The 25,901-nt window shown below is 49.8% G+C and overlaps 1 protein-coding gene across 6 annotated transcripts in view; it reads left to right on the plus strand.

Annotated features, from left to right (window-relative positions):
* The window catches only part of CCL25 (C-C motif chemokine ligand 25), a 64,126-nt gene that overhangs the window by 28,703 nt on the left and 9,522 nt on the right, over positions 1–25,901 (plus strand). For 2 of the 6 annotated variants that reach the window (XM_063615952.1, XM_063615953.1), the window contains exons 2-4: positions 24,287–24,403; positions 25,527–25,585; positions 25,762–25,884. In XM_063615952.1, the coding sequence (XP_063472022.1) occupies positions 24,384–24,403; positions 25,527–25,585; positions 25,762–25,884 (202 nt within the window). In that variant the 5' untranslated portion in view covers positions 24,287–24,383. Of the gene's footprint in view, positions 1–24,286; positions 24,404–24,500; positions 25,180–25,255; positions 25,284–25,526; positions 25,586–25,761; positions 25,885–25,901 lie in introns of those variants that run through there. The other 4 variants (XM_063615955.1, XM_055237529.2, XM_055237528.2 and 1 more) reach the window with 4 other exon arrangements.

Here is a 25,901-nt window from a genome sequence, read left to right on the forward strand (position 1 = left end):
AGGGAGCTGGAACTTAAAGTGGTGGCGTTTGTCCGAGATGACTGTGCTCCTGCTCTGTCATTCCAGACCCTATAGTTGTAAAAGGACAAGGGGCGACGTGTTATTTCTGGCTACTTCCTGCTGATGTGGGGTCGTGGGGAGGCATGAAGAGTTTTTTGGTCTTGGATTGTCTGCAGGAGCAACACTGCGTGTAGATGTTTTTTGGGTAGTTGTCTGTGAAATGGCCAGAAAGAGTAAAAACATTAGTCCTAGGCTTTTCAGCAACGTTTCTTTTTTCTTTTCTTTCTTTTTTTTTTTTTTTTTTTTTGAGATGGAGTCTCGCTCTGTCGCCCATGCTGGAGTGCAGTGGCGCGATCTCAGCTCACTGCAAGCTCCACCTCCCGGGTTCACACCATTCTCCTGCCTCAGCCTCCCGAGTAGCTGGGACTACAGGCGCCCGCCACCACGCCCGGCTAATTTTTTGTATTTTTAGTAGAGACGGGGTTTCACCATGTTGGCCAAGATGGTCTCGATCTGATCTTGTGATCCGCCCGCCTCGGCCTCCCAAAGTGTTGGAATTACAGGCGTGAGCCACCGCGCCTTCAGCAGCGTTTTTTATTAGGCCTAATTGGTTGAGACAGAATCAACATTTTTTTCCCAATGACAGGAAGAGGCGCATGTTTGGGAAGACCCATGTGTTATTTGTTTGTTAGCAACTGTTATTCCTGGTATGAGGATAATAAGTAAGCCAAATGGTACAGTAATTGAGACTCTCTGTCCGATATTCCACCCTGAAGGTACTACAGTATATAGTCCTACTGCAAATAGTAGACTAAAGCAATTCCCACGAGGGTGGCGTAGTAAATAATTTCCATTAAAAAAGATTTTAATATTTGGCTTAAAAGGAGACGTAGAAATGACAAAAAGTATTTGGTGAGGTAGGGGTGAGACTAAAATGAGTAATTTTCACTTAGTTACTTATCTTTTTTTTTTTTTTTTTTGAGATGGAGTCTTGCTCCATCGTTCAGGCTAGAGTGCAGCGGCATGATCTCAGCTCACTGCAACCTCCACTTCCCGGGTTCAAGCAATTCTCCTGTCTCAGCCTCCCGAGTAGTTGGGATTACAGGTGTCCATCGCCACACCTGGATAATTTTTGTATTTTTAGTAGCAACGGGGTTTCACCTTGTTGGCCTCAGGCTGGTCTCAAACTCCTGATCTCAGATGATCCACCCACCTCAGCCTCCCAAAGTGCTGGGATTACAGGTGTGAGCCACCTTGCCTAGCCACTTATCTTTTATGATTTTCAGGTTAAGATTTCTCATTTTTTTTACATTGATGGACATTTTTCTGGGCTGTTGGGAGTTGCTTTCTCCACTCTTTAGGCTTTGACTTGAGTGTAATGTATCCAGGAGTTGATTTCTTTAACAGATATAATTTAAACTGTAGAAAATAATAAAAATTGAAAAACATTAGGCAAGACTAGAATTTAACAACAGGTGTGCTATAGTTTTTGAAATGTAATTTTCACTCTTCAGTTTCCCATTTTTATTAAAAGACAAATCATGGTAGGACTGGTTTGCTTTATTATATTTGGCTTAATTATTTGTATAGAGTGCAGCAAGAATAATTATCTGCTACATAGGCCTTTTTTTTTTTCTTTTTTTCTTTTTCAAAACAGAGTCTTGCTGTGTCACCCAGGCTGGAGTACAATGGTATAATCTCAGCTCACTGCAACCTCCGCCTCCTGGGTTCAAGTGATTCTCCTGCCTCAGCCTCCCGAGTAGCTGGGATTACAGGCGCCAGCCACCAGGCTCACTAATTTTTCGTATTTGTAGTAGAGTTGGGGTTTCACCATGTTGGCCAGGCTGGCCTTGAACTACTGACCTCATGATCTGCCTGCCTTGTCCTCCCAAAGTGCTGGGATTACAGGCATGAGCCACCGTGCCTAGCCGCTACGTAGGCCTTTTAAATCAGCTTTGATGGAACTTTGTTATGTAGAAGGAATTTGAGATAAGACTTGTTTAAGCCAAGCCCAGCCATGGATTTGTACCATTAAATACCTATGAGTTGGGTGAATTCCTCTCCTCTTGAGGTTTTAAAATAACTTGGGGTTCCTGGCCTGTCAGAAAGTGAGCTTCTTTACTTACCACAGATCAGAAACCTTGTACAGGAACTGTGTACAAAATATATAAGGCCAGTTTCCAAGGGCTTTATTGACTCCATAAGTCACTCAAGGTCAGGAGTTCGAGACCAGCCTGGCCGACATGGCGAAACCCCGTCTCTATTAAAATACAAAAATTAGCCAGGTGTGGTGGCACACGCATGTAATCCCAGCTACTTGGGAGGCTGAGGCAGGACAATCGCTTGGATCCGGGAGGCAGAGGTTGCAGTGAGCTGAGATCGCGCCACTGCACTCCAGCCTGCGTGGCAAAAGGAGACTCCGTCTCAAAAAAAAAAAAATTAGCTGGGCATAGTGGCGGGTACTTGTGAATTGCTTGAATCCGGGAGGCAGAGGTTGCAGTGAGCTGATATCGTGCCACTGCACTCCACCCTGGGCAACAGAGGGAGACTATGTCTCAAAAAAAACAAACAAAAGAAAGGAAATTCACGGTCAAATGGACACCTACCCTATGCAGCACCCTTAACCCTTTCAGTAGCAGCTAAAATAGGAAGATCAGGCTGTGTTGCCTCAGCGTCCCCTGGCCTCTGCTATCAGCCCGGGGGTCCACCATGCCTCTTCCTGATGCCAGAGATGAGGAGGGCTGGGGGCACCACCTTGAACAAACAGCCTTGTGTCAGAGGTGACGGAAAGGAGGCTGTGATACAGGCACTCATGGGGCCGTGTTTCTGCAGCTGAAAGAGTGAGAGCTGTAAGGAGCAGGGGCTAAGGCTGTTCAGCTTAAATTGGGAACCAGTGCAGGGGTTTAGGACCGGGAAGTGAGAGAGGGGACAATGAGGCAGGATGGGAAGGGGAAGCTGGATTTCTTTGGCATGGGGGAAACTTGAGAGCAATCCTGGCATATATCCATCTGTTGCCAGAGGGAGCGGCTGTGGAACCAGGGAAGGAAAAACAACAGGTGGTCACAGAAGAGAGAGGGTGATGTATGAATCGTGGTTTTAATTTTCTGTGCTTATGATACTTTAGATCTAGGGCTTTGAAGACCAGGAGAGGGGTGGACGGTCCCTTATGGGGCTGGCCAGTTCCTAGAGATAGAAACACTTCCCTCCAAGTGTGCTTTTTCTGTTCTGTTCTGTTCTGTTCTTTTCCTTTTCTTTTTCTTTTCCTTTTCCTTCCTTCCTTTCCTTTATTTCCTCCTTCCTTCCTTCCTTCCTTCCTTCCTTCCTTCCTTCCTTCCTTCCTTCCTTTATTCTTGGCTTTCTTCTTTCTTTTTTTTTTGGCTCGTCGCCCAGTCGCCCAAGCTGGAGTGCAGTGGTGCAATCTCAGCTCACTGCAACCTCTACCTCCCGGGTTCAAGCAATTCTCCTGCCTCAGACTCCCAAGTAGCTGGGACTACAGGTGCACATCACCACACCTGGATAATTTTTGTATATTTTTTAGCACAGATGGGGTTTCACCATATAGGCCAGGCTGCTCTCAAACTCCTGACCTCAAGTGATCCACTTGCCTCAGCCTCCAAAAGTGCTGGGATTACAGGCGTGAGCCACCGTGCCCAGCTTCTTCTTTCTCTTTTCTTTTCTTTTTCTTTTCTTTTTTCTTTCTTTCTCTCTCCCTTCCTTCCTTCCTTTCTTTCTCTCTCTCTCCTTCCTTCTTTTTTCTTTCTTTCTTTTCTTTCTCTTTCTTTCTTTCTTTCTCTTTCTTTCCTTTCTCTCTCTTTCTTTCTTTCTTTCCTTCTTTCTTTCTTTCTTTTCTTTTTCTTTTCTCTTCTTTTCTTTTCTTTCTCTTTCCTTCTTTTTTGAGACAGAGTCTTGTTCTGTAGCCCAGGCTGCAGTGCAGTGGTGCAATCACAGCTCACTGCAGCCTCAACTTTCCAGGCTCAAGCAATCCTTCTGCCTCAGCCTCCCTAGTAGCTGGGACTGCAGATGTGTACAACTATGCCCTGCTAATTTTTTTTTAAAGATGGGGTTCTGCTATGTTGCTCAGGCTGGTCTTGAACTCCTAGGCTCAGGTGATCCTCCTACTTCAACTTCCCAAGTAGCTGGGATCACAGATGTGTGCCACCACACCTGGCTAATTTTTTAATTTTTTGGAGAGACAAAGTCTCACTGTGTTGCCCAGGCTGGTCTCAAACTCCTGGGTTCAAGTGCCCCTCTCACCTCGGCTTCCCAAAGTGCTGGGATTACAGGTGGCAGCCACCGTGCCTGGCTGGGAAGCATTTCAAAGTCAGCTACGTCTTGACTTCTACTATTCAAAATATCAAAAATAAATAAAAAATAAGGAACAGGCCGGGAGCAGTGGCTCATGCCTGTAATCCCAGCACTTTGGGAGGCCGAGGCGGGTGGACCACCTGAGGTTAGGAGTTCAAGACCAGCCTGGCCAACACAGTGAAACCCCGTCTCTACTAAAAATAAAAATAAAAATAAAAAAAATTAGCCAGGTGTGGTGGCGCATGCCTGTAATCCCAGCTACTCAGGAGGCTGAGGCAGGAGAATCGCTTAAGCCCACAAGGCGGAGGTTGCAGTGAGCTGAGATTGTGCCATTGCACTCCAGCCTGGGTGACAGAGTGAGACTCTGTCTCAATAAATAAATAACAAAGTCAGCTATATGAAACAAAGATTGGGTCTTTATAGGAATAACTTTTCTGGGGGAGGGGGCAGAGTCTCCTTCTATTGCCCAGGCTGGAGTGCAGTGGTTCAATCACAGTTCACTGCAACCTCAACTTCCCAGGCTCAAGCAATTCTCCTGCCTCAGCCTCCCTAGTGGCTGGGACCATAGGCGTGCACCACCACACCCTGCTAATTTTTTTTTTTTTTTTGTAAAGATGGGGTTTTGCTATATTGTCCGGGCTGGTCTTGAATTCCTGGGCTCAAGTGAGCCTCCTGCCTTGGCCTCCCAAAGTACTGGGATTACAGGCATGAGCCACCACGCCCAATCTTTATCAACCCTTGTATACCAAGAGCCACAATGCACCTGCCCTAATCACCCAAGGCCAGGTGCCAGGGAACTCGGATGGCCTCTGTACCCCAGAGCCCACTGAAATGATTTGCACTCGCCAATCCTAAGCCTGCATACTGTGTCTTGCCCTTTCCTCTCCTTGGAAGCCACAATCAAGCCTCTTGCCCACATTTTCCCCTTGCTCTTTCTGCCTCCTGACCAACCCTGGTGCTGCCGTGTGTGACCCTGCATGGTGTGGCATGACCCCTCCTCTTAAGAACTGTGAGTAGGCCGGGCTCGGTGGCTCACGCCTGTAATCCCAGCACTTGGGGAGGCCGAGGCAGGCGGATCACGAGGTCAGGAGATTGAGACCATCCTGGCTAACTCAGTGAAACCCCATCTCTACTAAAAATACAAAAAATTAGCCAGGCATGGTGGCACACGCCTGTAGTCCGAGCTATTACTCAGGAGGCTGAGGTAGGAGAATTGCTTGAACCTGGGAGGCAGAGGTTACAGTGAGCCGAGATTGCACCACTGCATTCCAGCCTGGGTGACAGAGCAACACTCAGTCTCAAAAAACAAACAAACAAACCTGTGAGTAGCTGGGACCACAGGTGCACCTGTGGTCCCAGCTACTTGGGAGGCTGAGGTGGGACGATTGCTTAAGCCTAAGAGTTCAAGGCTTCAGTGAGCTGTGATTCTGCCACTGCATTCTTCTTGGGTGACAGGTGAGACTCTATCTCAAAAAAAAAAAAAAAAAAAAAAGTCATTAGCCAGGCCTGGCGTAGTGGTTCACACTTATAATCCCAGCACTGGGACAAGAGGATCACTTGAGCCCAGGAGTTTGAGGCTGCAGTGAACTATGATCATGTCACTGCACTCCAGCCTGCATGAGCGAGATCCTGTCTCTAGATGAAATAAAACAAAACAAAATAAAACACTTAGGTATACACAGCAATGGGAACTGTGAGTAACAAACTTTTTCAATAGTCTTCTGATCTGTTGGGCTCCCCATACTTGAATAATACTAAAACCTGCACTTCAAAACAATGAGGGACAGAGCTGTCACTGGAGAGGGACAAAAAGGAGAAAAAGGGCACGAAAGAAGCAGAGGAAGCCTCCGTGGGATGGAGGTCCCCTTGGAACATGAGAGAGAATTGAAACTTGGATCAACAAATTCCCCACTAGAGCAGTGGTTCTCAGCAGGAAGGGAGGGGGCAGGGATTTTTGTCTGTAGACATTTTTGGTTCCTGTGACTAGGAAGCAAGGCTATTGGCAGCTAGTGAGTCGAGGCCAGGTCTCTTAGTCTGTTTTGTGTTCCCAGAATAGAATACCTTAGGCTGGATTGTTTATAAAGAAAAGAGGTTTATTTAGCTCACAGGTCTGCAGGCTGGGAAGTTCAAGAGCATGGCCCTGGCTTCTGGTGAGGGCTTTTGGGAAGTGTCATAACATGACAGAGAAGGTCAGAAGGGATGAAATTAGGCATAGAGACAGGAGTTCAAGGCCACAGTGAGCTATGATTGCAACACTGCACTCCGGCCTGGGTGACCAACTGCGACACTGTCTCTTAAAAGGAAAAAGAAAAAAAAAAAGGCCAGATGCATTGGCCCATGCCTGTAATCCCAGCACTTTGGGAGGCCAAGGTGGGCGGATCACAAGGTCAAGAGATCAAGACCACCCTGGCCAACATGGTGAAACCCCATCTCTACTAAAAATACAAAAATTAGCTGGGTGTGTTGTCATGTGCCTGTAGTCCCAGCTACTTGGGAGACTGAGGCAGGAGAATTGCTTGAACCTGGGAGACAGAGGTTGCAGTGAGCCGAGATTGTGCCACTGCACTCCAGCCTGGCGACAGAGTGAGACTCCGTCTCAAACAACACCAACAACAAAAACCCAAAAAACTCTAGGGGCGTGTTAATCCATTTCCAAAAGAACTGGTCTAGTTTCACCACAGTGAGAACTCAGTCACTACCTTGAGAACAGCACCAGGCCATCCATGAGGGATCTGCCCCCATGACCCAAACACCTCCTGCTGGGCCCCACCTCCCACCAGTGGGATCAAGTTTTTTTGTTTTGTTTTGTTTTGTTTTTTTTGAGATGGAGTCTCACTCTGTCGCCCAGACTGGAGTGCAGTGGCGCAATCTCAGCTCTCTGCAAGATCCACCTCCTGGATTCACGCCATTCTCCTGCTTCAGCCTCCCGAGTAGCTGGGACTACAGGCACCCGCCACTACGCCTGGCTGTTTTTGTATTTTTAGTAGAGACGGGGTTTCACCATGTTAGCCAGAATGGTCTCAATCTCCTGACCTCGTGATCCGCCCATCTCGGCCTCCCAAAGTGCTGGGATTACAGGCATGAGCCACTGCCCCCGGCCTTCACTCTTCCACCCAGGCTGGAGTGCAATGGTGCGATCTCGGCTCACTGCAACCTCCGCCTCCTGGGTTCAAGCAATTCTCCTGCCTCAGTCTCCCGAGTAGCCGGGATTACAGGTGTGCACCACCACGCCCCACTAATTTTTGTATTTTTAGCAGAGATAGGGTTTCACCATTTTGGCCAGGCTGGTCTCGAACTCCTGACCTCAGGTGACCCACCCGCTTTGGCCTTCCAAAGTGCTGGGGTTACAGGAGTGAGCCACTGGGCCTGGCCACTGGGGATCAAATTTTAACATGTGTTTTGGTGGGGACAAATAAGCCATATCCAAGCCTTAGTGCCAGGGAGCTGCTCAGTATTCTACAATGCAGGCTAGGCACAGTGCCTCACGCCTGCAATCCCAGGACTTTGGGAGGCTGAGGCAGGCAGATCACTTGAGGTCAGGAGTTTGAGGCCGGCCAGGCCAACATGGCGAAATCCCATCTCTACTAAAAATACAAAAATTAGCCGGGTGTGATGCTGGATGCTTGTAATCCCAGCTACTCAGGAGGCTGAGGTAGGAGAATCTCTGGAATAAGGGAGGCAGAGGTTGAAGTGAGCCAAGATTAAGCCACTGCACTCCAGCCTGGGAGACAGAGTGAGACTCCATCTCAAAAAAAAAAAAAAAAAAAAAAAAGGACAAATGAATAAGGCACTGACACCTGGAGAAAAAGATTACAGCTGGTATACACAGTAGATGCACTGGAAGATTGGGAGGAAAAGCTAGGAAGAGCTTTGCTTTGGGGAATAAGGGCTTTGAGACACCTCCTGCATATAACAGACTGTAGAAAGCCATATGCGCATGCCCAGAATGGCACGCATGCTCAGGAAAGACTACGGAAGACCCTAAGCTTTCACCTCCAGCTGATCTTTAGGCTTAGTACAAGCAGGCAGTGAAGGCTACAGCAGATTTGTAAACAGTCTGCATTAGTGGTTTATTTTATTTTTTGTTTGTTTGTTTGACGGAGTCACGGTCGCCCAGGCTGGAGTGCAGTGGTGAGATCTTGGCTCACTGCAACCTCTGCCTCACGGGTTCAAGTGGTTCTCCTGCCTCAGCCTCCCGAGTAGCTGGGTAGCTGGAATTACAGACATGTGCCAGTACCCTGGCTAATTTTTGTATTTTCAGCAGAGACAGGGTTTCATCATGTTGGCCATGCTGATCTTGAACTCCTTGCCTCAGGTGATCTGCCACCTCGGCCTCCCAAAGTGCTAGGATTATAGGCGTGAGCCACCACGCCTGGCCCACATAAATGTTGAAGGAGTGCCTCAGCTCAGAGTTCATCTGCAAAGACTGACAGAGTACTTTATACTTTTTCTTTCTTTTCTTTCTTTTTCTCTTTCTGCCTCCTGCCCTCTTTTGGCTCCAGGCATTTATGAAATTTTTGTCAAATCACTAGCTGATCAGAAGCTAAAGGACCACACTTCATAGAACACACACACAACAGGGAATACTTTTTTTTTTTTTTTTTTGAGACAGTCTCACTCTCTTGCCCAGGCTGGAGTGCAGTGGTGCGATCTTAGCTCACAGTAACCTCCGCCTCCCAAGTTCAAGCGATTCTCGTGCCTCAGCCTCCTGAGTAGCTGGGATTACCAGGCATGCACCACCACACCCAGCTAATTTTTCTATCTTTGGTAGAGAAGGGGTTTTTTCCATATGGCCAGGCTGGCCTCAAACTCCTGACCTGAGGTGATCCACCCACCTCAGCCTCCCAAAGTGCTGGTATTACAGGCCTGAGCCACTGCCCCCAGCCAAGAAATACAGTCTTTAGAAAACAGTTTAGGCATTTGCAAACTATTCATCAGACAAGGAATTAATAACCAGAAGATAAGGAACTCAACTCAATAGCAAAAGCCCCAAATAATCTGATTTTAAAATAGGCAGAAAAACTGAATAGATATTTCTCAAAAGGTGACATACAAAAATGGCCAACAGGTATATGAAAAATGTTCAACATCACTAATCATTAGGGAAATGCAGATCAAAACCACAGTGAGATATTGCCAGGTGCAGTGGCTCATGCCTGTAATCCCAGCACTTATGGAGGCTGAGGCAGGTGGATCACCTGAGGTTAGAAGCTCGAGACCAGCCTCACCAACATGACAAAACCCTGTCTCTACTAAAAATACAACAATTAGCTGGGTATGGTGGTGTGTGCCTGTAACCCCAGCTACTGGGGAGGCTGAGGCAGGAGAATCACTTGAACCTGGGAGGCAGAGGTTGCAGTGAGCCGAGACTGCACCAGTGCACCCTAGCCTGGGTGACAGAGCAAGACTCTGCCTCAAAAAAAAAAAAAAAAAAAGAAAGGAAATCAGTGTATTGGGGCGATATCTGCATACTCATATTTATTGCAGCACTAATCAACCTAGACATCCATTGACAGATGAATGAATAAAGAAAATGTGGTGTATATGCATGATGGATTGTTATTCAGCCCTCAAAAGGAGTGAAGGCTGGGGATGGGGGCTTGCACCTGTAATCCCAGCACTTTGGGAGACTGAAGTGGGAGGATTGCTTGAGCCCAGGAGTTCAAGACCAGCCTGGGCAACAAAGTGAGACCCCCCATCTCTTAAAAAAAAAAAAAAAGTTGCCTGGTGTGGTGGCTCACACCTGTAAATCCAGCACTTTGGGAGGCCGAGGCGGGCAAATCACCTGAGGTCAGGAGTTCGAGACTAGCCTGACCAACATGGAGAAACCCTGTCTCTACTAAAAATACAAAATTAGCCGGGTGTGGTGGTGCATGCCTGTAATCTCAGCTACTTGGGTGGCTGAGGCAGGAGAATTGCTTGAACTCGGGAGGCAGAGGTTGCAGTGAGCTGAGATCGCACTATTGCACTCCAGCCTGGGCAACAAGAGCAAAACTCCATCTCAAAAAAAAAAAGTTTAGCCAGAGATGGTGTTGTGCACCTGTAGTCCTAGCTATTCAGGAGGCTGAGGTAGTAGGATTGCTTGAGCCCAGGAGTTTGAGGCTGCAGTGAGCTATGATCACATCACTGCACTCCAGCCTGGGTGACACTCCAGCCTGGGTAACAAAGTGAGACCCCCATCTCTAAAACAAACAAACAAACAAAAAAGTTTAACCAAATATGGTAGTGTGCACCTGTAGTCCTAGCTACTCAGGAGGTTGAGGTAAGAGGATTGATTGCTTGAGCCCAGGAGTTTGAGGCTGCAGTGAGCTATGATCATGTCACTGCACTCCAGCCTGGGTGACAGAGCAAGACTGCCTTCTTCCAAAAACAAAACTCTGGTTCATTCCCTCTCCAAGCTGGTGACCTTGGAAGCTATATGTAAAAGATGGCAGAGCCAGAAGATGGAAGGGACCTGTATTCTGGAAACAGCCCTCAGAGGAGCCCTACCTGCTAATCAGGAACATTCATCGTGGACTTTACATGACTGTGATGGATGGTATCATTTGTTCACAATTGCCTTGGTTTAAATATATGTGTCCCTCCAAAATTCATACATTGGAACTAAAAACCCAAGGTGTTAGTATTAGAAGGTACACTCTTGGGACATGATTAGGTCATGAGAACTCTGCCCTCATGAATGAGATTAATCCCATTAGAAAAGGCTGGGTGAGGTGGCTCATGCCTGAAATCCCGGCACTTTGGGAGGCTGAGGAGGGAAGGATTGCTTGAAGCCAGAAGTTTGAGACCAGCCCAGGCAACATAGCAAGGCCCCATCTTTATAAAAAACAAAAAAGTTAGCTGGGTGTGGTGGCATGCTCCTGTAGTCCTAGCTCCTTGGGAGGCTGAGACTTGATGATTGCATGAGGCCAGGAGTCAAGGTTACATTGAACTATGATCACACCCCGGCACTCCAGCCTGAGCAACACAGCAAGACCCTGTCTTTAAAAAAAAAAAAAGAGAGGGGATTGAAGGGGAGTAGGTAGGTCCTTTTTACCTTTCTGCTATGTGAGGGTGCAGCAAGAAGGCTCCACCTTGGGAGCAGAGAATGAGCCCTCACCCAGGTACTGAATCCTCTAGTAACTCGATCTTGGACTCCCCAGCCTCTAGAACTGTGAGCAATAAACCTCTATTATTGACAAATTACCTGGCCTCAGGCATTTTGTTATATCAGCACAAAGAGACTAAGACAATAAATCTTCCCCTCTTTCTCCCCTGGCCACTGCTCCCTGTGGGTGGGGTGCACTCCCCATTCTCCAGCTTAAGGTGTGGCCATATGACTTGTTTTGGCCAATGTGACCTGCATGGAAGTGACCCTCATCAGATCGGAGACAAAGGCTGAGGAAGCACCACGTGGTCCCACCACTCTGCTTGCATGTCACCTTGCCATGAAACAAATATGGGCCCTGATAGATCACCTGAGGTCAGGAGTTTGAGACCAGCCTGCTCACCATGGCAAAACCCTGTCTCTACTAAAAATACAAAAAATTAGCCGGGCATGGTGGCGGATGCCTGTAATCCTAGCTACTTGGGGGGCTGGGAAAGAATGAAACTCCATCTCAAAAACAAAAAAACAAATATGGGCCCTGAAGCCTCTGAATGAAAAGTCACATGGAACAGATGCAAATCCAACTCACAGCCTGGAGCAAGTTCCAGTGGGGCTATAGGTGACCCCCAGACCCACAAAGGGAAAATCATTGCTTATTATTTATTTATTTTTTTTTGAGACAGAGTCTCGCTCTGTCGCCCAGGCTGGAGTACAAGCTCACTGCAAGCTCTGCCTCTGGGTTCAAGCAATTATCCTGCCTCAGCCTCCTGAGTAGCTGGCACTACAGGTATGCACCACCACGTCTCAGCTAATTTTTGTATTTTTAGTAGAGATGGGGTGTCACCATGTTGGCCAGGCTGGTCTCAAACTCCTGACCTCAGGTGATCTGCCCACCTCAGCCTCCCAAAGTGCTGTAATCCACCATGCCCAGGCTTATTTTATTTTTTTAAAACAAAGCAAAACAAAATAAAAACACTTGGGGCCGGGTATGGTGGCTCATGTCTATAATCCCAGCACTTTGGGAGGCCAAGGCGGATGGATCACTTGAGGTCAGGAAATCAAGACCAGCCTGGCTAACATAGTGAAACCTTCTCTCTCCTAAAAATATAAAAATTAGCCGGGTGTGGTGGTGGGCACCTGTAATCTCAGCTACTCAGGAGGCTGAGGGGAGAATCACTTGAACTGGGGAAGAAGTGGAGGTTGCAGTGAGCTGAGATTATACCACTGCACTCCAGCCTGGGCGACAGAGTGAGACTGTGCCTCAAAAAAAAAAACAATACTTGGCTTGGCTACCCTGATCAAATCACAAATTCCTCAGGTGTAGAATGGGAATAAGTATATTGTTTACCTTAATGTGTCACTGTAAGCATCTACTGCAACAATGCACAATTAGCCCAGAACAAGGGAGGCACACAAGTAAGTGTGAAGTGTGGGGGGAAGTGGGAAAGCTGGGGGAAAGGGAGGCCTGAGAAGAGTTTTTTTTTTTAATTAATTAATTTATTTATTTTTTGAGACAAAATTTCACTCTTGTCACCCAGATTGGAGTGCAATGGCACATCTTGGCTCACTGCAACCTCCGCCTCCTGGGTTCAAGTGATTCTTCTGCCTCAGCCTCCCGAGTAGCTGGGATTACAGGCACACGCCACCATGCCTGGCTAATTTTTTTGTATTTTTAGTAGAGATGGGGGTTTGATTTTTTTTTTTTTTTTCGAGACAGTCTTGCTCTGTCCTCCTGTCGCCCAGGCTGGAGTAGAGTGGCACGATCTCGGCTCACTGCAACCTCTGCCTCCCAGGTTCAAGAGATTCTCCTGCCTCAGACTCCTGAGTAGCTGGGATTACAGGCACACACCACCACGCCTGGCTAATTTTTGTATTTTTAGTAGAGACGGGGTTTCACCATGTTGGTCAGGCTGGTCTCGAACTCCTGACCTCATGATCTACCCACCTCGGCCTCCCAAAGTGCTGGGATTAGAGGCATGAGCCACTGTGCCCAGCCTGGGTTTTGCTTTTCTTTTTTTTTTTTTTTTGTATTTTTAGTAGAGATGGGGTTTGGCTATATTGGCCAGGGTGGTTTTGAACTCCTGACCTCAAGTGATCCACCCACCTCGGTCTCCCAAAGTGCTGGGATTACAGGCGTGAGCCACTGCACCTGGCCAGTCCTGAGAAGAGTTTATAGGCCTGTGAAGGGCTGGACAAAGTAAGAGCTCCCTTGGACACATGGGGGCCTGCAGCAAGGAGGCTTGGTCCACTCTCAAGTCTGAGGTGCTTGCTCAGACTCTGTTTGTGGGAAAGGGGAACATCACAGGCAAAGGGATGACTGAAATACATCCCTTCCATGAGATTTGATGGCCTTGAAGTGGAGGCACGTACACGATAGGATTTCAGGGGCAGACAGAGATGAATAGGGCAGTCCCAGCCAGGCAGGTGACTCACGCCTATAACCCCAGCACTTTGGGAGGCTGAGGTGGGTGGATCACGTGGTCAGGACTTGAGACCAGCATGGCCAAGATGGTGAAACCCCGTCTCTACGAAAAACACAAAAACTAGCCAGGCGTGGTGGTGGGCACCTGTAGTCCCAGCTGCTCAGGAGGCTGAGGCACAGAATTGCTTGAAACCGGGAGGCAGAGGTTACAGTGAGTCGAGATCGCGCCACCGCACTCCAGCCTGATCGAAAAAGCGAGACTCTGTCTCAAAAAAAAAAAAAAAAAGAATAAGGCGGTCCCAACATGTGGCCCAGGGTGACAGGGTGTCAGAGCTCAGAAGCTGAATACATAATCCCAGCCATGCTGGCTGCCTGGAGATGGGCAGAGTGAGGGCTTGCCAGGCAGAGTGCTCTGCTAGGGCAAAGGCTCAGCAGGAGGCAAGTGGAGGTGAGAGCCCTAGGGGAACAGCAGGTACCATGAGAGAAGAGGCAGGAAAGAGGAACCGTGGTGACCCAGTCTCCCTCCCCAGCCTCCTCTCCAGCACCTCACCCCCAGGACTGAGTGGGCAACTGGCAGATCTTAATCCATGTGCTTAGAACAACCAGGAGAGGCCAGACAAGGTGGCTCATGCTGGTAATCCCAGCACTGTGGGAGGCTAAAGTGGGCAGATCATCTGAGCCCAGGAGTTGGAGGCTCCAGCAAGCTGTGATAACACCAGCACTCCAGCCTGGGCGACAGAGTGAGACCCTGTCTCTAAAAACAAAAAAATTGGCCAGGCTACGGTGGCTCATGCCTGTAATCCCAGCACTTTAGGAGGCCGCGGTGGGCGGATCATGAGGTCAGGAGATTGAGACCATCCTGGCTAACACGGTGAAACCCCGTCTCTACTAAAAATACAAAAAATTAGCTGGGCATGGTGGCGGGGGCCTGTAGTCCCAGCTACTTGGGAGGCTGAGGCAGGAGAATATCATGAACCTGGGAGGCAGAGCTTGCAGTGAGCTGAGATCACGCCACTGCACTCCAGCCTGGGTGACAGAGCGAGACTCTGTCTCAAAAGAAAAAAGAAAAAATTGGCCGGGCATGGTGGCTCATGCCTGTAATCCCAGCACTTTAGGAGGCTGAGGCAGGTGGATCACGAGGTCAGGCATTTGAGACCAGCCTGGCCAACATGGTGAAACCCCATCTCTACTAAAAATACAAAAATTAGCCAGATGTGGTGGTGCGCACCTGTAATCCCAGCTACTCGGGAGGCTGAGGCAGGAAAATCACTTGAACCCAGGAGGTGGAGGTTGCAGTGAGCCAAGATCCTGCCACTGCACTCTAGCCTGGGCAACAGAGCAAGAATCTGTCTTAAAAAAGCAAAAACAGGCCAGGCGCGGTGGCTCACGCCTGTAATCCCAGCACTTTGGGAGGCCGAGGTGGGCAGATCACGAGGTCAGGAGATCGTAGCCATCGTGGCTAACACGGTGAAACCCCGTCTCTACTAAAAATACAAAAAGAAATTAGCTGGGCATGGTGGCGGGCACCTGTAGTCCCAGCTACTCAGGAGGCTAAGGCAGGAGAATGGTGTGAACCCAGGAGGCGGAGCTTGCAGTGAGCCGAGATTGCGCCACTGCACTCCAGCCTGGGCAACAGAGTGAGACTCCATCTCAAAAAAAAAAAACCAAAAAACAAAACAGAAAAAGAACCACAAGAGACGGGTTGGAGGAGCAGAGGTGAAAGAGCAGACAGGCTCCCTAATCCTATAGGCACTGACAGCCTCCTGCGTTCCCTTTGTATGCATGGCCGCCCTACTGGACTGCCAGGGTTCCCACATTTGAGAAGTAGGTAGCAGTGGGAGGGAGGTTTGTCTGATTCTCCAGGGAGCTAAGGAGGCGGCTCAGATCGCCCCCGTCATTCCAGAAACAGAGACCTAATTCTAGGATCTGCCCACCTTCACCCAGTGGGTCTAGAATGCCACTTTCTTTTTTTTATTTTTAATTAATTAATTAATTTTTTTGAGGCTGAGTCTCGCTCTGTCACCCAGGCTGCAGTGCAGGGGCACAATCTTGGCTCACTGCAACCTCCACCTCCCAGGTTCAAGTGATTCTCCTGCCTCAGCCTCCCGAGTAGCTAGGATTACAGGCACCCGTTACCATGCCTGGCTAATTTTTGTATTTTTGGTAGAGACAGGGGTTTCACCATGTTGGCCAGGCTGGTCTTGAACTCCTGACCTCAGGTGATCCACTCACCTTGGCCTCCCAAAGTACTGGGATTACAGGTGTGAGCCACTGCGCCCCACCCTGTTTTTATTTTTTTCAGAGGCAGAGTCTAACTGTCGCCCAGGCTGGAGTGCTGTGGTGCAATCATAGCCCTCTGCAATCTTGAACTCCTAAGCTCAAGCAGTCCTCTTGCCTCAGCCTCCCGAATAGCTGTGACAACAGGTTCACACTACCATGCCCTACCATGCCTGGGCTGTTGAATCTCCCTGCCCTCACCTCACCCTCTGCGGCATCTTCCAGATGACCTTGGCAGAGCTCAGACGCAGACTTGACCATAACCCTCCCCTGGCTAAATACATCTATTCAGGGTGGGTGCGGTGGCTCACGCCTGTAATCCCAGCACTTTGGGAGGCCGAGGCAGGCGGATCACCTGAGGTCAGGAGTTCGAGACCAGCCTGGCCAACATGGTGAAACCCTGTCTCTACCAAAAAGACAAAAATTAGCTCTGTGTGATGGCATGCATCTGTAATCCCAGCTACTCGGGAGGCTGAGGCAGGAGAATTGCTTGAACCCAAGAGGCAGAGGTTGCAGTGAGCCGAGATCACGCCACTGCACTCCAGCCTGGGCTGCAGAGCAGGACTCTGTCTCAAAAAAAATAAATAAATAAAAATAAACAAATCTTTTTGGCAGCTCCTTCATGGCCTCTGGATGAAGGTCGCCCTTCTGGGCTTGGCACGTGAGGCTCCAAATAGCTTCTCCCCGCCTACCTCATCTTCCGCTATCCACCCCCACACCTCCTGCCCCAGATACTCTGCACTTGGCAGTTCCCTCTAGCATCCTGCCCTGCTGATCTCTGACTAACACCAGGTTGTCCTTCAGGTCACAATTCAGCTGTAGGTCCCCCTGGAGACAGGTGGGATGCCCTTCACATCCCCACAGCCTGACGCAGACTTTCCTCCAGGACACCGATCAGGAGGCGTGGCAGCCTAAGGCCGAGCGAGGTGGCTCAGGCCTGCAATCCCAGAACTTTGGGAGGCCAAGGCGGGAGGATCCCTTGAGCCCAGGAGTTCAAGATCAACCTGGGCAACATAGGGAGACCTTGTTTCTACAAAAAGTTACAAAATTAGCCAGGCATGATGGCATGTGCCTGTAGTCCCAGCTACTTGTGGGGCTGAGGCGGGGGAATCGCTTGAATCCAGAGGTCAAGACTGCAGAGAGCCATGATCGCACCACAGCACTCCAGCCTGGGCAACAGAAACATTATCTCAGCCAGACACAGTGGTTCATGCCTGTAATCCCAGCGATTTGGGAGGCCAAGGTTAGTGGATCAATTGAGGTCAGGAGTTCGAGACCAGCCTGGCCAACATGGTGAAACTCCATCTCTACTAAAAACACAAAAATTAGCCGGGCGTGGTGTGCGCCTATAATCCCAGCTACTGGGGAGGCTGAGGCAGGAGAATTGCTTGAGCCTGGAAGACAAAAGCTGCAGTGAGCCAAGATCGCACCACTGCACTCCAGCCTTGGCAACAGAGAGAGACTCTGTCTCAAAAAACAAACAAACAAACAAACCAAAAACAACAACAACAAAAAAACAAAAACAAATCAGAGACATTATCTTGAAAAAAAAAATCCCCCTATTAGCTGTGAGGGCCACTTGGAGAGTGATATTATCTGCCGTCTGTCTCCAGCTCCCCACATATCACGGGGCACCTGTTTTTATTTACTCAATTAATTTATTTAGAGACAAGCAACTTAGTCAAGTTACTTGGTCAAGCAATGTAACCTCTCTCAGCCTCAGTTGATTGTTCTTTCCCTATAAAGTAAGAATGAATTTTAACCTAATAAGGTTCTTGTTACCTCAAGCCACTCTCTTTAAAGGCATCCACTAGCTGGGCGTGGTGGTACATGCCTATAATACTTAGGAGGCTGAAGTGGGAGAATCACTTGAGCCCAGGAGGTGGAGGTTGCAGTGAGCTGAGATCACACCACTGCACTCCAGCCTGGGCAACAGAGTGAGACCCCGTCTCAATTAAAAAAAAAAAAAAAAAAAACAAACGCATCCAACCCATCCCTAGCCTCTTCCAATCACACCCGCATTGGTGACAGTGATCCTCATCTGAAAGTTGTTTTTAAATTTTTTTTAATTAAATTTTTTTTTCCTTGTCAGCAGAAAGTCACATCTGAATGTCTTGCTTCATTACTTGCTGCTTCTCTTGTCTGCGATGCTACCAGGCACTGAGCACGTGGGACTGACTCCTTCACTGCTTGTCCCCAGCACCCAGCCCAGTGCTGGGCACATAGAGGGTGCTCAATAAGTGTTTGTTTAATAAATAATAAATGGTCCCACATAGATGTTCCATGAGGCATCTGTGACATCAACATCATCATTTTTTTTTTTTTTTTGAGATGAGTTCTTACTCAGTCGCCCCGGCTGGAGTGCAGTGGTGCAATCGTAGCTCACTGCAGCCTTGAACTCCTGGGATCAAGCGATCCTCCTGCCCCAGTCTCCTGAGTAACTGGGACTATGGATGCGGGTCACTTTGTCTGGCTATTTTAAAAAAAAAAAAATTTTTTTTTTTGTAGAGATGCGCGTCTTACTATGTTGCCCAGGCTGGTTTCGAACTCCTGGGCTCAAGTGATCCTCTTGCCTTGGCTTCCTAAAGTGTTGGGATTATAGGGGTGAGCCACCACACCCAGCCAGTCACCATCATCTTTGATAGCTGCAACGTGTCGGCTTGCTCACTGCCGTCACCCTGGGGCCCAGTATGTGGCTGGAACATAAGGGATACTCAGAAAACAGATGTGGAAAGGGTGAGTGGAGCTCAGCACATTCAAAGAGGGGCTCAGGACCCTATGGGACCCTCTCACCAAGGCCTGCCACCCTCTCTCTCCAAGCAACCCCTCCTCCAGCCCTAGGCAGCAGGGCCAGGATCAGGCAGTCACTCTTCCCAGCTGTCTGGCCCCCGCACAACCTGCAGGGGCAGGACAAGTACAAGGACGAAAGCCAAGGTCATGAGCTCAGTAATACCAGTAGTCAGAATCCCTCTGGAGAACCACCGCCCCTGCCCAGGCCACTGCTACAGCTGTCCCCTGGAAGACAGAGGCCTCAGGTTAGCCTGGGGTGGGGAGCCCCTCAGAACTGACTTTCCAGGAGCCAGCAGAGCCAGCTACATCAGGGACTTAGGGTTCAGGTTAGAGTTAACCAAATTCTCCAACATCAGGCCAAGGGCTTGCAAGACATCCTGGAAAAACCCTTCTTCCTTCCTCCTCCTCCTCCCCCTCCTCCTCCTCCTCCCCTTCCTCCTCCCCCTTTTCCTCCTCCCCTTCCTCCTCCCCCTTTTCCTCCTCCCCTTCCTCTTCCCCCTTTTCCTCCTCCCCTTCCTCTTCCCCCTTTTCCTCCTCCCCCTTCTCCTCTTCCCCCTCCTCCTTCTTCTCTTCCTCTTCCCCCTCTTCCTCTTCTTCCCCTCCTCCTCCTCTTCCCCCTCCTCCTCCTCTTCCCCCTCCTGCTCCTCTTCCCCCTCCTCCTTCTCCCCCCTTCTCCTTCTCCTCCTTCTCCTCCTCCTCCTTCTCCTCCCCCTCCTCCTTCCCCTCCCCCTCCTCCTTCTCCTTCCCCTCCTCCTTCTCCTCCTCCTCCTTCTCCTCCCCCTCCTCCTTCTCCTCCTTCTCCTCCTGCTCCTCCTCCTCCTTCTCTTCCTCTGGTTGCTGGGCAACCACTGTGCATCTAGACCAAAGCAAGACGCAGCTGGTTTAAAGACACACATAGACTGAAAGTGAAGGGAGGCAAAAAGATATTCTTTGAAAATGAAAACCAAAAGAGATCGGGGTAGCTATACTTGTATCAGATAAAATATTTTTTAAGTCAAAACTCTAACATGAGAGGAAGAAGGTCATTATAGAGTGAAAAAGGGGTCAGTTCATCAAGAGGATAAAACAATTATATATATATGCACCCAACATCAGAGCACCTAAATATATAAAGGAAATATATATAAAGGAAATATGAATAGATCTGAACTGCAATACAGGAATAGTACTGCACTTTCAACAATGAACACCAGCCTGGGCAACAGGCCACAAAATTAAAAATATATATTTGTGGGGTGTGGTGGTGCATATCTGTAGTCTCAGCTACTTGGGAGGCTGAGGCAGGAGGATTGCTGGAGTCCAGGAGTTCAAGGCTGCAGTGAGCCATAACAACATCACTGTACTCCAGCCTGGTGGACAGACTGAGACTCTGTCTAAACAAACAAAACAAAAAGCAATGAACAGATCTAGGCAGAAAATCAGTAAGGAAACATTGGATTTGAAATATACTGTAGATCAAATGGAACTAATGACTTATGTAGAATATTCTGAACATTCTATTTGACAGCAGCAGAATGCACATTCTCCTCAAGTGCACAGGGGACATACTCCAGGATAGATCATGTTAGACCACAAAGCAAGCCTAAACAAATGTAAGATTGCCGGGTGCAGTGGCTCACACCTGTAATCCCAGCACTTTGGGAGGCCAGGTGGGTGGATGACGAGGTCAGGAGATCGAGACCAGCCTGACCAACATGGTGAAACCCCGTCTCTACTAAAAATACAAAAAATTAGCCAGGTGTGGTGGCAGGCACCTGTAGTCCCAGCTACTTGGGAGGCTGAGGCAGGAGAATGGCGTGAACCCAGGAGGCGGAGCTTGCAGTGAGCTGAGATGGTACCACTGCACTCCAGCCTGGGCAACAGGGCGAGACTCTGTCTCAAAAACAAAAAAATACAAATGTAAGATTGCAATTATATCAATTATCTTTTCTGACCACAGTGATATGAAACTAGAAATCAATAACAGGAGGAATTCTGGAAAATTCACACATGAGAAAATTAAACAACACTCTCCTAAACAACCAATGTGTCAAAGAAGAAATTAAAACGAAATTTAAAAATATCTTGAGGCTAGGTGCAGTGGCTCACGCCTGTAATCCCAACACTTTGGTGGCTGAGGCAGGAGGATCACCTGAGGCCAGAAGTTCAAGACCAGCCTGGGCAACATAGTGAGACCCCCCACATCTCTACAAAAAATAAAAATAATTAGCCAGGCATGGTGATGCTCACCTGTAGTCCCAGTTATTTGGGAGGCTAAGGTGGGAGGAACACTTGAGTTGGAGGCTGCAGTGAGCTACGATTGTACCACTGCACTCAGCCTGGGTGATAGAGGGAGATCTGTCTCTAAAAACAAAACAAACAGAAACAACAACAATAAAAAACTTGAGACAAACTGAAATGGACATACAATATACCTAAACCAATGAATGCAGCAAAAGTGATTCTAAGAGGGAAGTTTATAGCAATAAATAAATGCCTACATAAAAAAGAAGAAAGATCTTTCAAATAACCAAATTCTCTTTAAAAAGAGGTAACTGGAGGCTGGGCATGGTGGCTCAAGCCTATAATCCCAGCACTTTGGGAGGCCAAGGTGGGCAGGTCACTTGAGGTCAGGAGTTCGAGACCAGCCTGGGCAACATAGTGAAATATGGTCTCTACTAAAAATACAAAAATTAGCCAGGCATGGTGGGCAGGCACCTGTAGTCCCAGCTACTCGGGAGGCTGAGGCAGGAGAATCGCTTCAACCCAGGAGGTGGAGGTTGCAGTAAGCCAAGATTGTGCCACTGCACTCCAGCTTGGGCAACAGAGCAAGACTCTGTCTCAAAAAAAAAAAAAAAAAAAGAGGCAGCTGTGGGCACAACGGGAGTCCAGGCCTGGCAGACGGGGCTCCTGGGGTGTGGATTGCTCCCTACCAGACTCGTGACCATGCAGGGCAGTGGGGGTTCATGAGAAGCCAAGAGTCTCATCAGGGACCTGGAGGCACCAGAGTTCAGAAGAGCTGCAGGAAGCTGGGGTCTGATATGCAAAAGTGACTACAGGAGGACCCCCACTTCTGCCCATAGTGTTCTCCCAGTGCCCCTGCGCCTTTGCCAATGACCTCCCAGGCATCTGCTCTATGGTGCTTCCCCATTGGGGGACTGTCCTTTTCTTCATAGTATTTAAGAAATAAAAATTAGATTTTCCTGGCCAACAAAAAAAGTAAGTAACTTGGCTTCTCTGACCCTCAGTCTCCTCCTTTGTACAGTTGGGCCAATGGTGAGCACCCAGGAGCATCCTTCATCCCACTAGAGGTGCCTGCCACTGGGTGGGGCAGAGGTGGTGGTGGCTGGTGCAGGCTTCCCAGAACATCTCATCGCCTCTGCCCACCACCTGGCCACTGCAACCAAATGGGCTTGTCTAGAAAGACACCTGCCTGCCCGCCCAACCCTGCAGGTTCTGGGGTATTAGTCTCTGAATTTACCTGAGCTACAGGATGCAGACCACCCTCAACTGCTCCCATCATCAGAGATGCAGAACGGAAGTCGGTGTGGGGGGGCACTTGTTATCCCCAGCTGTGCTGATTTCACACCGGCGGAGAAGAGGATCCGTGCTGATAGCAGATTACTCTTTTATTTATTTATTTATTTTTATAAGATGGAGTTTTGCTCTTGTCGCCCAGGCTGGAGTGCAATGGCAAGATCTTGGCTCACTGCAACTTCCACCTCCTGGGTTCAAGCAATTCTCCTGCCTCAGCCTCCCAAGTAGCTGGAATTGCAGGTGTGCACCACCATGCCCGGCTATTTTTTTTTTTTGTATTTTTAGTAGAGATGGGGTTTCACCATGTTGGCCAGGCTGATCTGGAACTCCTGACCTCGGGTGATCCGCCCGCCTCGGCCTCCCAAAGTGCTGGGATTACAAGTGTGAACCACTGCTCCCGGCCGATAGCGGATTACTCTTAATGCCCCCAGCTGCTGCAGGAGTGGAAGAGGCCAGTCCAGCCCCGACTGTGAAGGTCTGGCCTTTACTCACAGCAGCTGTGGTCCTCAGAACTCCGGGTTTTAATTCGGGGCCTCAAATGCCGGATCATCCCATCTCTTGTTCCAACCCCTGGGTCCCAGGTCCCCAGCGCGCCCACCCCAGTGCACCTTGCATGCTAGTCCCTGGAGGGCCCCCTTACTGGGAACCCCTCCTTCCCGCGAAGGCTGCCGGCGGAAGAAACAGTGAGGGGTGAGACAGGGATGGAGACTCACGTTGGGGACCTCCCCCAAGTCTGGGCAACACCGTCTTGGCTGCGGCCCGCGGGCTGGGAAGGTAGGGGGCAGTGGGCCGTAGCGGAGAGGCTGGCCCCAGCCCGCCACGCCGCTTCCCCACGCTCGCAGCCACGCGGAGCCGCGTCCTGGTCCAGCCTCACCCACCCAGAGCAAGAGGCGGAGGAACTGGAACAGCGCCCGGGCCCGTGGGCTGCCACTGGCCGCAGCAACGGGACGGGTGAGAGCACCTGCCCCCGGCGCGTCTTAGCTGCTCTGGTGGGGCGGGGCTGACCGTTCAAGCCCCGCCCCAGTCCAAGCCCCTCCTACAAAGCCCGGCCCTTGCCGTAAGCGCCATATGTCAGGCTCCGCCCACTGTCATAAATCCCACTCACTCTGCCCTGCCCCTGACTCTGAGCTATATAGCAAGCTCGGTCCATAGCCATAAGCCACGCCCACCCATCCCTGCGCCTGGGCTCCAAGTGTCATTTACCTAGTCACGTCCCCGGCTAGAAGCCACACCCACCAGGCCCGGCCCCAGCTCTAAGCCCCACCCACCCGGCCATGTGGTTTGGGACAGGGAAGTAGGCTAGGGGCCGCCGCCTCTGGGCTCCTAGTGGAAGGGCAGAAATGAGAAAGGAGTTCAGGGTGTGATAAATACCCACAGAGGTCAGATGTAGCTATGGATGCAGGCGATAAAAAGTTTAAAGCAATCAGCTGTGCGGCCTCTGCAGCGCTCCTTTCGCCCTCCCTAATCTTCACCTCGTGTCTTCCCTAGTCCCTGTGTCCTGGGTGGGTCCTGCTGCCCCAGGGAAAGAAGATATGCCTTCTCCCATCCTAGTTAACACGGTGAAACCTCGTCTCCACTAAAAATACAAAAAATTAGCCGGGCGCGGTGGCGGGCGCCTGTAGTCCCAGCTACTCGGGAGGCTGAGGCAGGAGAATGGCGTGAACCCGGGAGATGGAGCTTGCAGTGAGCCAAGATAGCGCCACTGCACTCCAGCCTGGGCAAAAGAGCGAGACTCCGTCTCAGAAAAAAAAAAAAAAAAAGACATGCCTTCTCGGTGAATGTTGCTTTGCTTCCTGAGGGCATGGCTACCTGGGGCTCCTGGCTTTTCTTCCAAAAACAAAACATTTCTTCCATTTTTTATTTCCTTTTTTTTTTTTTTTTTGAGACAGAGTTTCACTCGTCGCCCAGGCTGGAATGAAGTGGCACAATCTCGGCTCACTGCAACGTCCACCTCCCGGGTTCAAGTGATTCTCCTGCCTCAGCCTCATGAGTAGCTGGAATTACAGGTGCCCCCCATCACACTCGGCTAATTTTTGTAATTTTAGTAGAGATGGGGTTTTGCCATGTTGGCCAGGCTGGTCTCGAACTCCTGAACTCAGAGGATCCGCTCGCCTTGGCCTCCCAAAGTGCTGGTATTACATGTGTAAGCCACTGTGTCCGGCCACCGTTTTTTTTTTTCCATTTTTTGAGACAGGGTCTTGCTCTGTTGCCCAGGCTGGAGTGCAGTGGCATGATCACAGCTCACTGCAGCCTCAACCTCCCGGGCTCAAGCAATCCTCCCACCTCAGCCTCCTGAGTAGCTGGGACTACAGGTACACACTACTACGTTGGGCTAATTTTTAAAAAATTTTTGTAGTGACACAGGTCTCTCTATGTTGCCCGGAGTGGTCTTGAGCTCCTGGGCTCAAGTGATCCTCTGGCCTCAGCCTCCCAAACTGTTGGGCTTACAGACACGAGCCACCGTGCCTGGCCTAGACAGTTTCTTTCTTGTTGGGGTTGTTCACCGGTAGGAGGTGCACCATTGTGCTATGCTGACTATATTCATAGAGTTATGTAACCATCACTCTCATCTAATTTCAGAACAAAAGGAAACCCATACCCTCTCGCAGTCACTCCTTCATTCTCCCCTCCCCCCATCCTATGGCCACCGCTAATTTACTTTCTGTTTCTATGGATTTGCCTGTGATCACAACCAGAGGATTTCTGTGACATGCTAAGTTACCAAACCATGGTGTGGAAGGAGAGGGAAATGGAGTGAAGTCAGGGACCCGCCAGGGAACAGGTAGCTTGAGGGCGGGGGGGGCGTGAAGGTAAGGGCTTGCTTTGGGGGTTCAAGTCAGTCTGAGCCTTGTTTGCAGGCAGCCAGTGTCCACCAGGCGTGTGCAGGTGAGGGAAACAGGGGAAAAAGGGCCCTTTCTGGAGACAGTAGGGGTGCTGGCTGGGAGGCCTGGGATGGGGAGTGGGGAGGCAGGGGGGCCTGTGGGTCGAGGTTGGAGCTTGCTGTAGAGGAGGGAGAATTCCAGAGGCTGAGAGTGCAGGTGGAGGAGGAGGAAGGGAGGAGGGCAGGCAGGGGGTGGCTGGGTGGGGCTCTGTCTATAAAGAGTGAAGCTCAGCGTGTTGGTCCTGCAGATGGGACAGCTTGGCATACAGCCCGGCGGGCATCAGCTCCCTTGACCCAGTGGATATCGGTGAGTCTTTTCCTTGAACATGACTGAGATGAGCAGCTTGTCCCTCCAGCACAACTTGTTCCCATTTTATACAACCTCCTTCCCTTGCCATATGCCTGGGGCTTAAGATGGGGGTGTTCCCAGTACCCACTCCCCTCCTCTTCCTCAGTCCTCACCACTTCCCTCCACGACCCCAGGTGGCCCCGTTATTCGTCCAGGTGCCCAGGGAGGAGGACCCGCCTGCAGCATGAACCTGTGGCTCCTGGCCTGCCTGGTGGCCGGCTTCCTGGGAGCCTGGGCCCCTGCTGTCCACACCCAAGGTACTGTGTTCGGCAAT

Source organism: Symphalangus syndactylus, chromosome 13, assembly GCF_028878055.3.
Source record: "Symphalangus syndactylus isolate Jambi chromosome 13, NHGRI_mSymSyn1-v2.1_pri, whole genome shotgun sequence".
Taxonomy (NCBI): Eukaryota; Metazoa; Chordata; class Mammalia; order Primates; family Hylobatidae; genus Symphalangus; species Symphalangus syndactylus.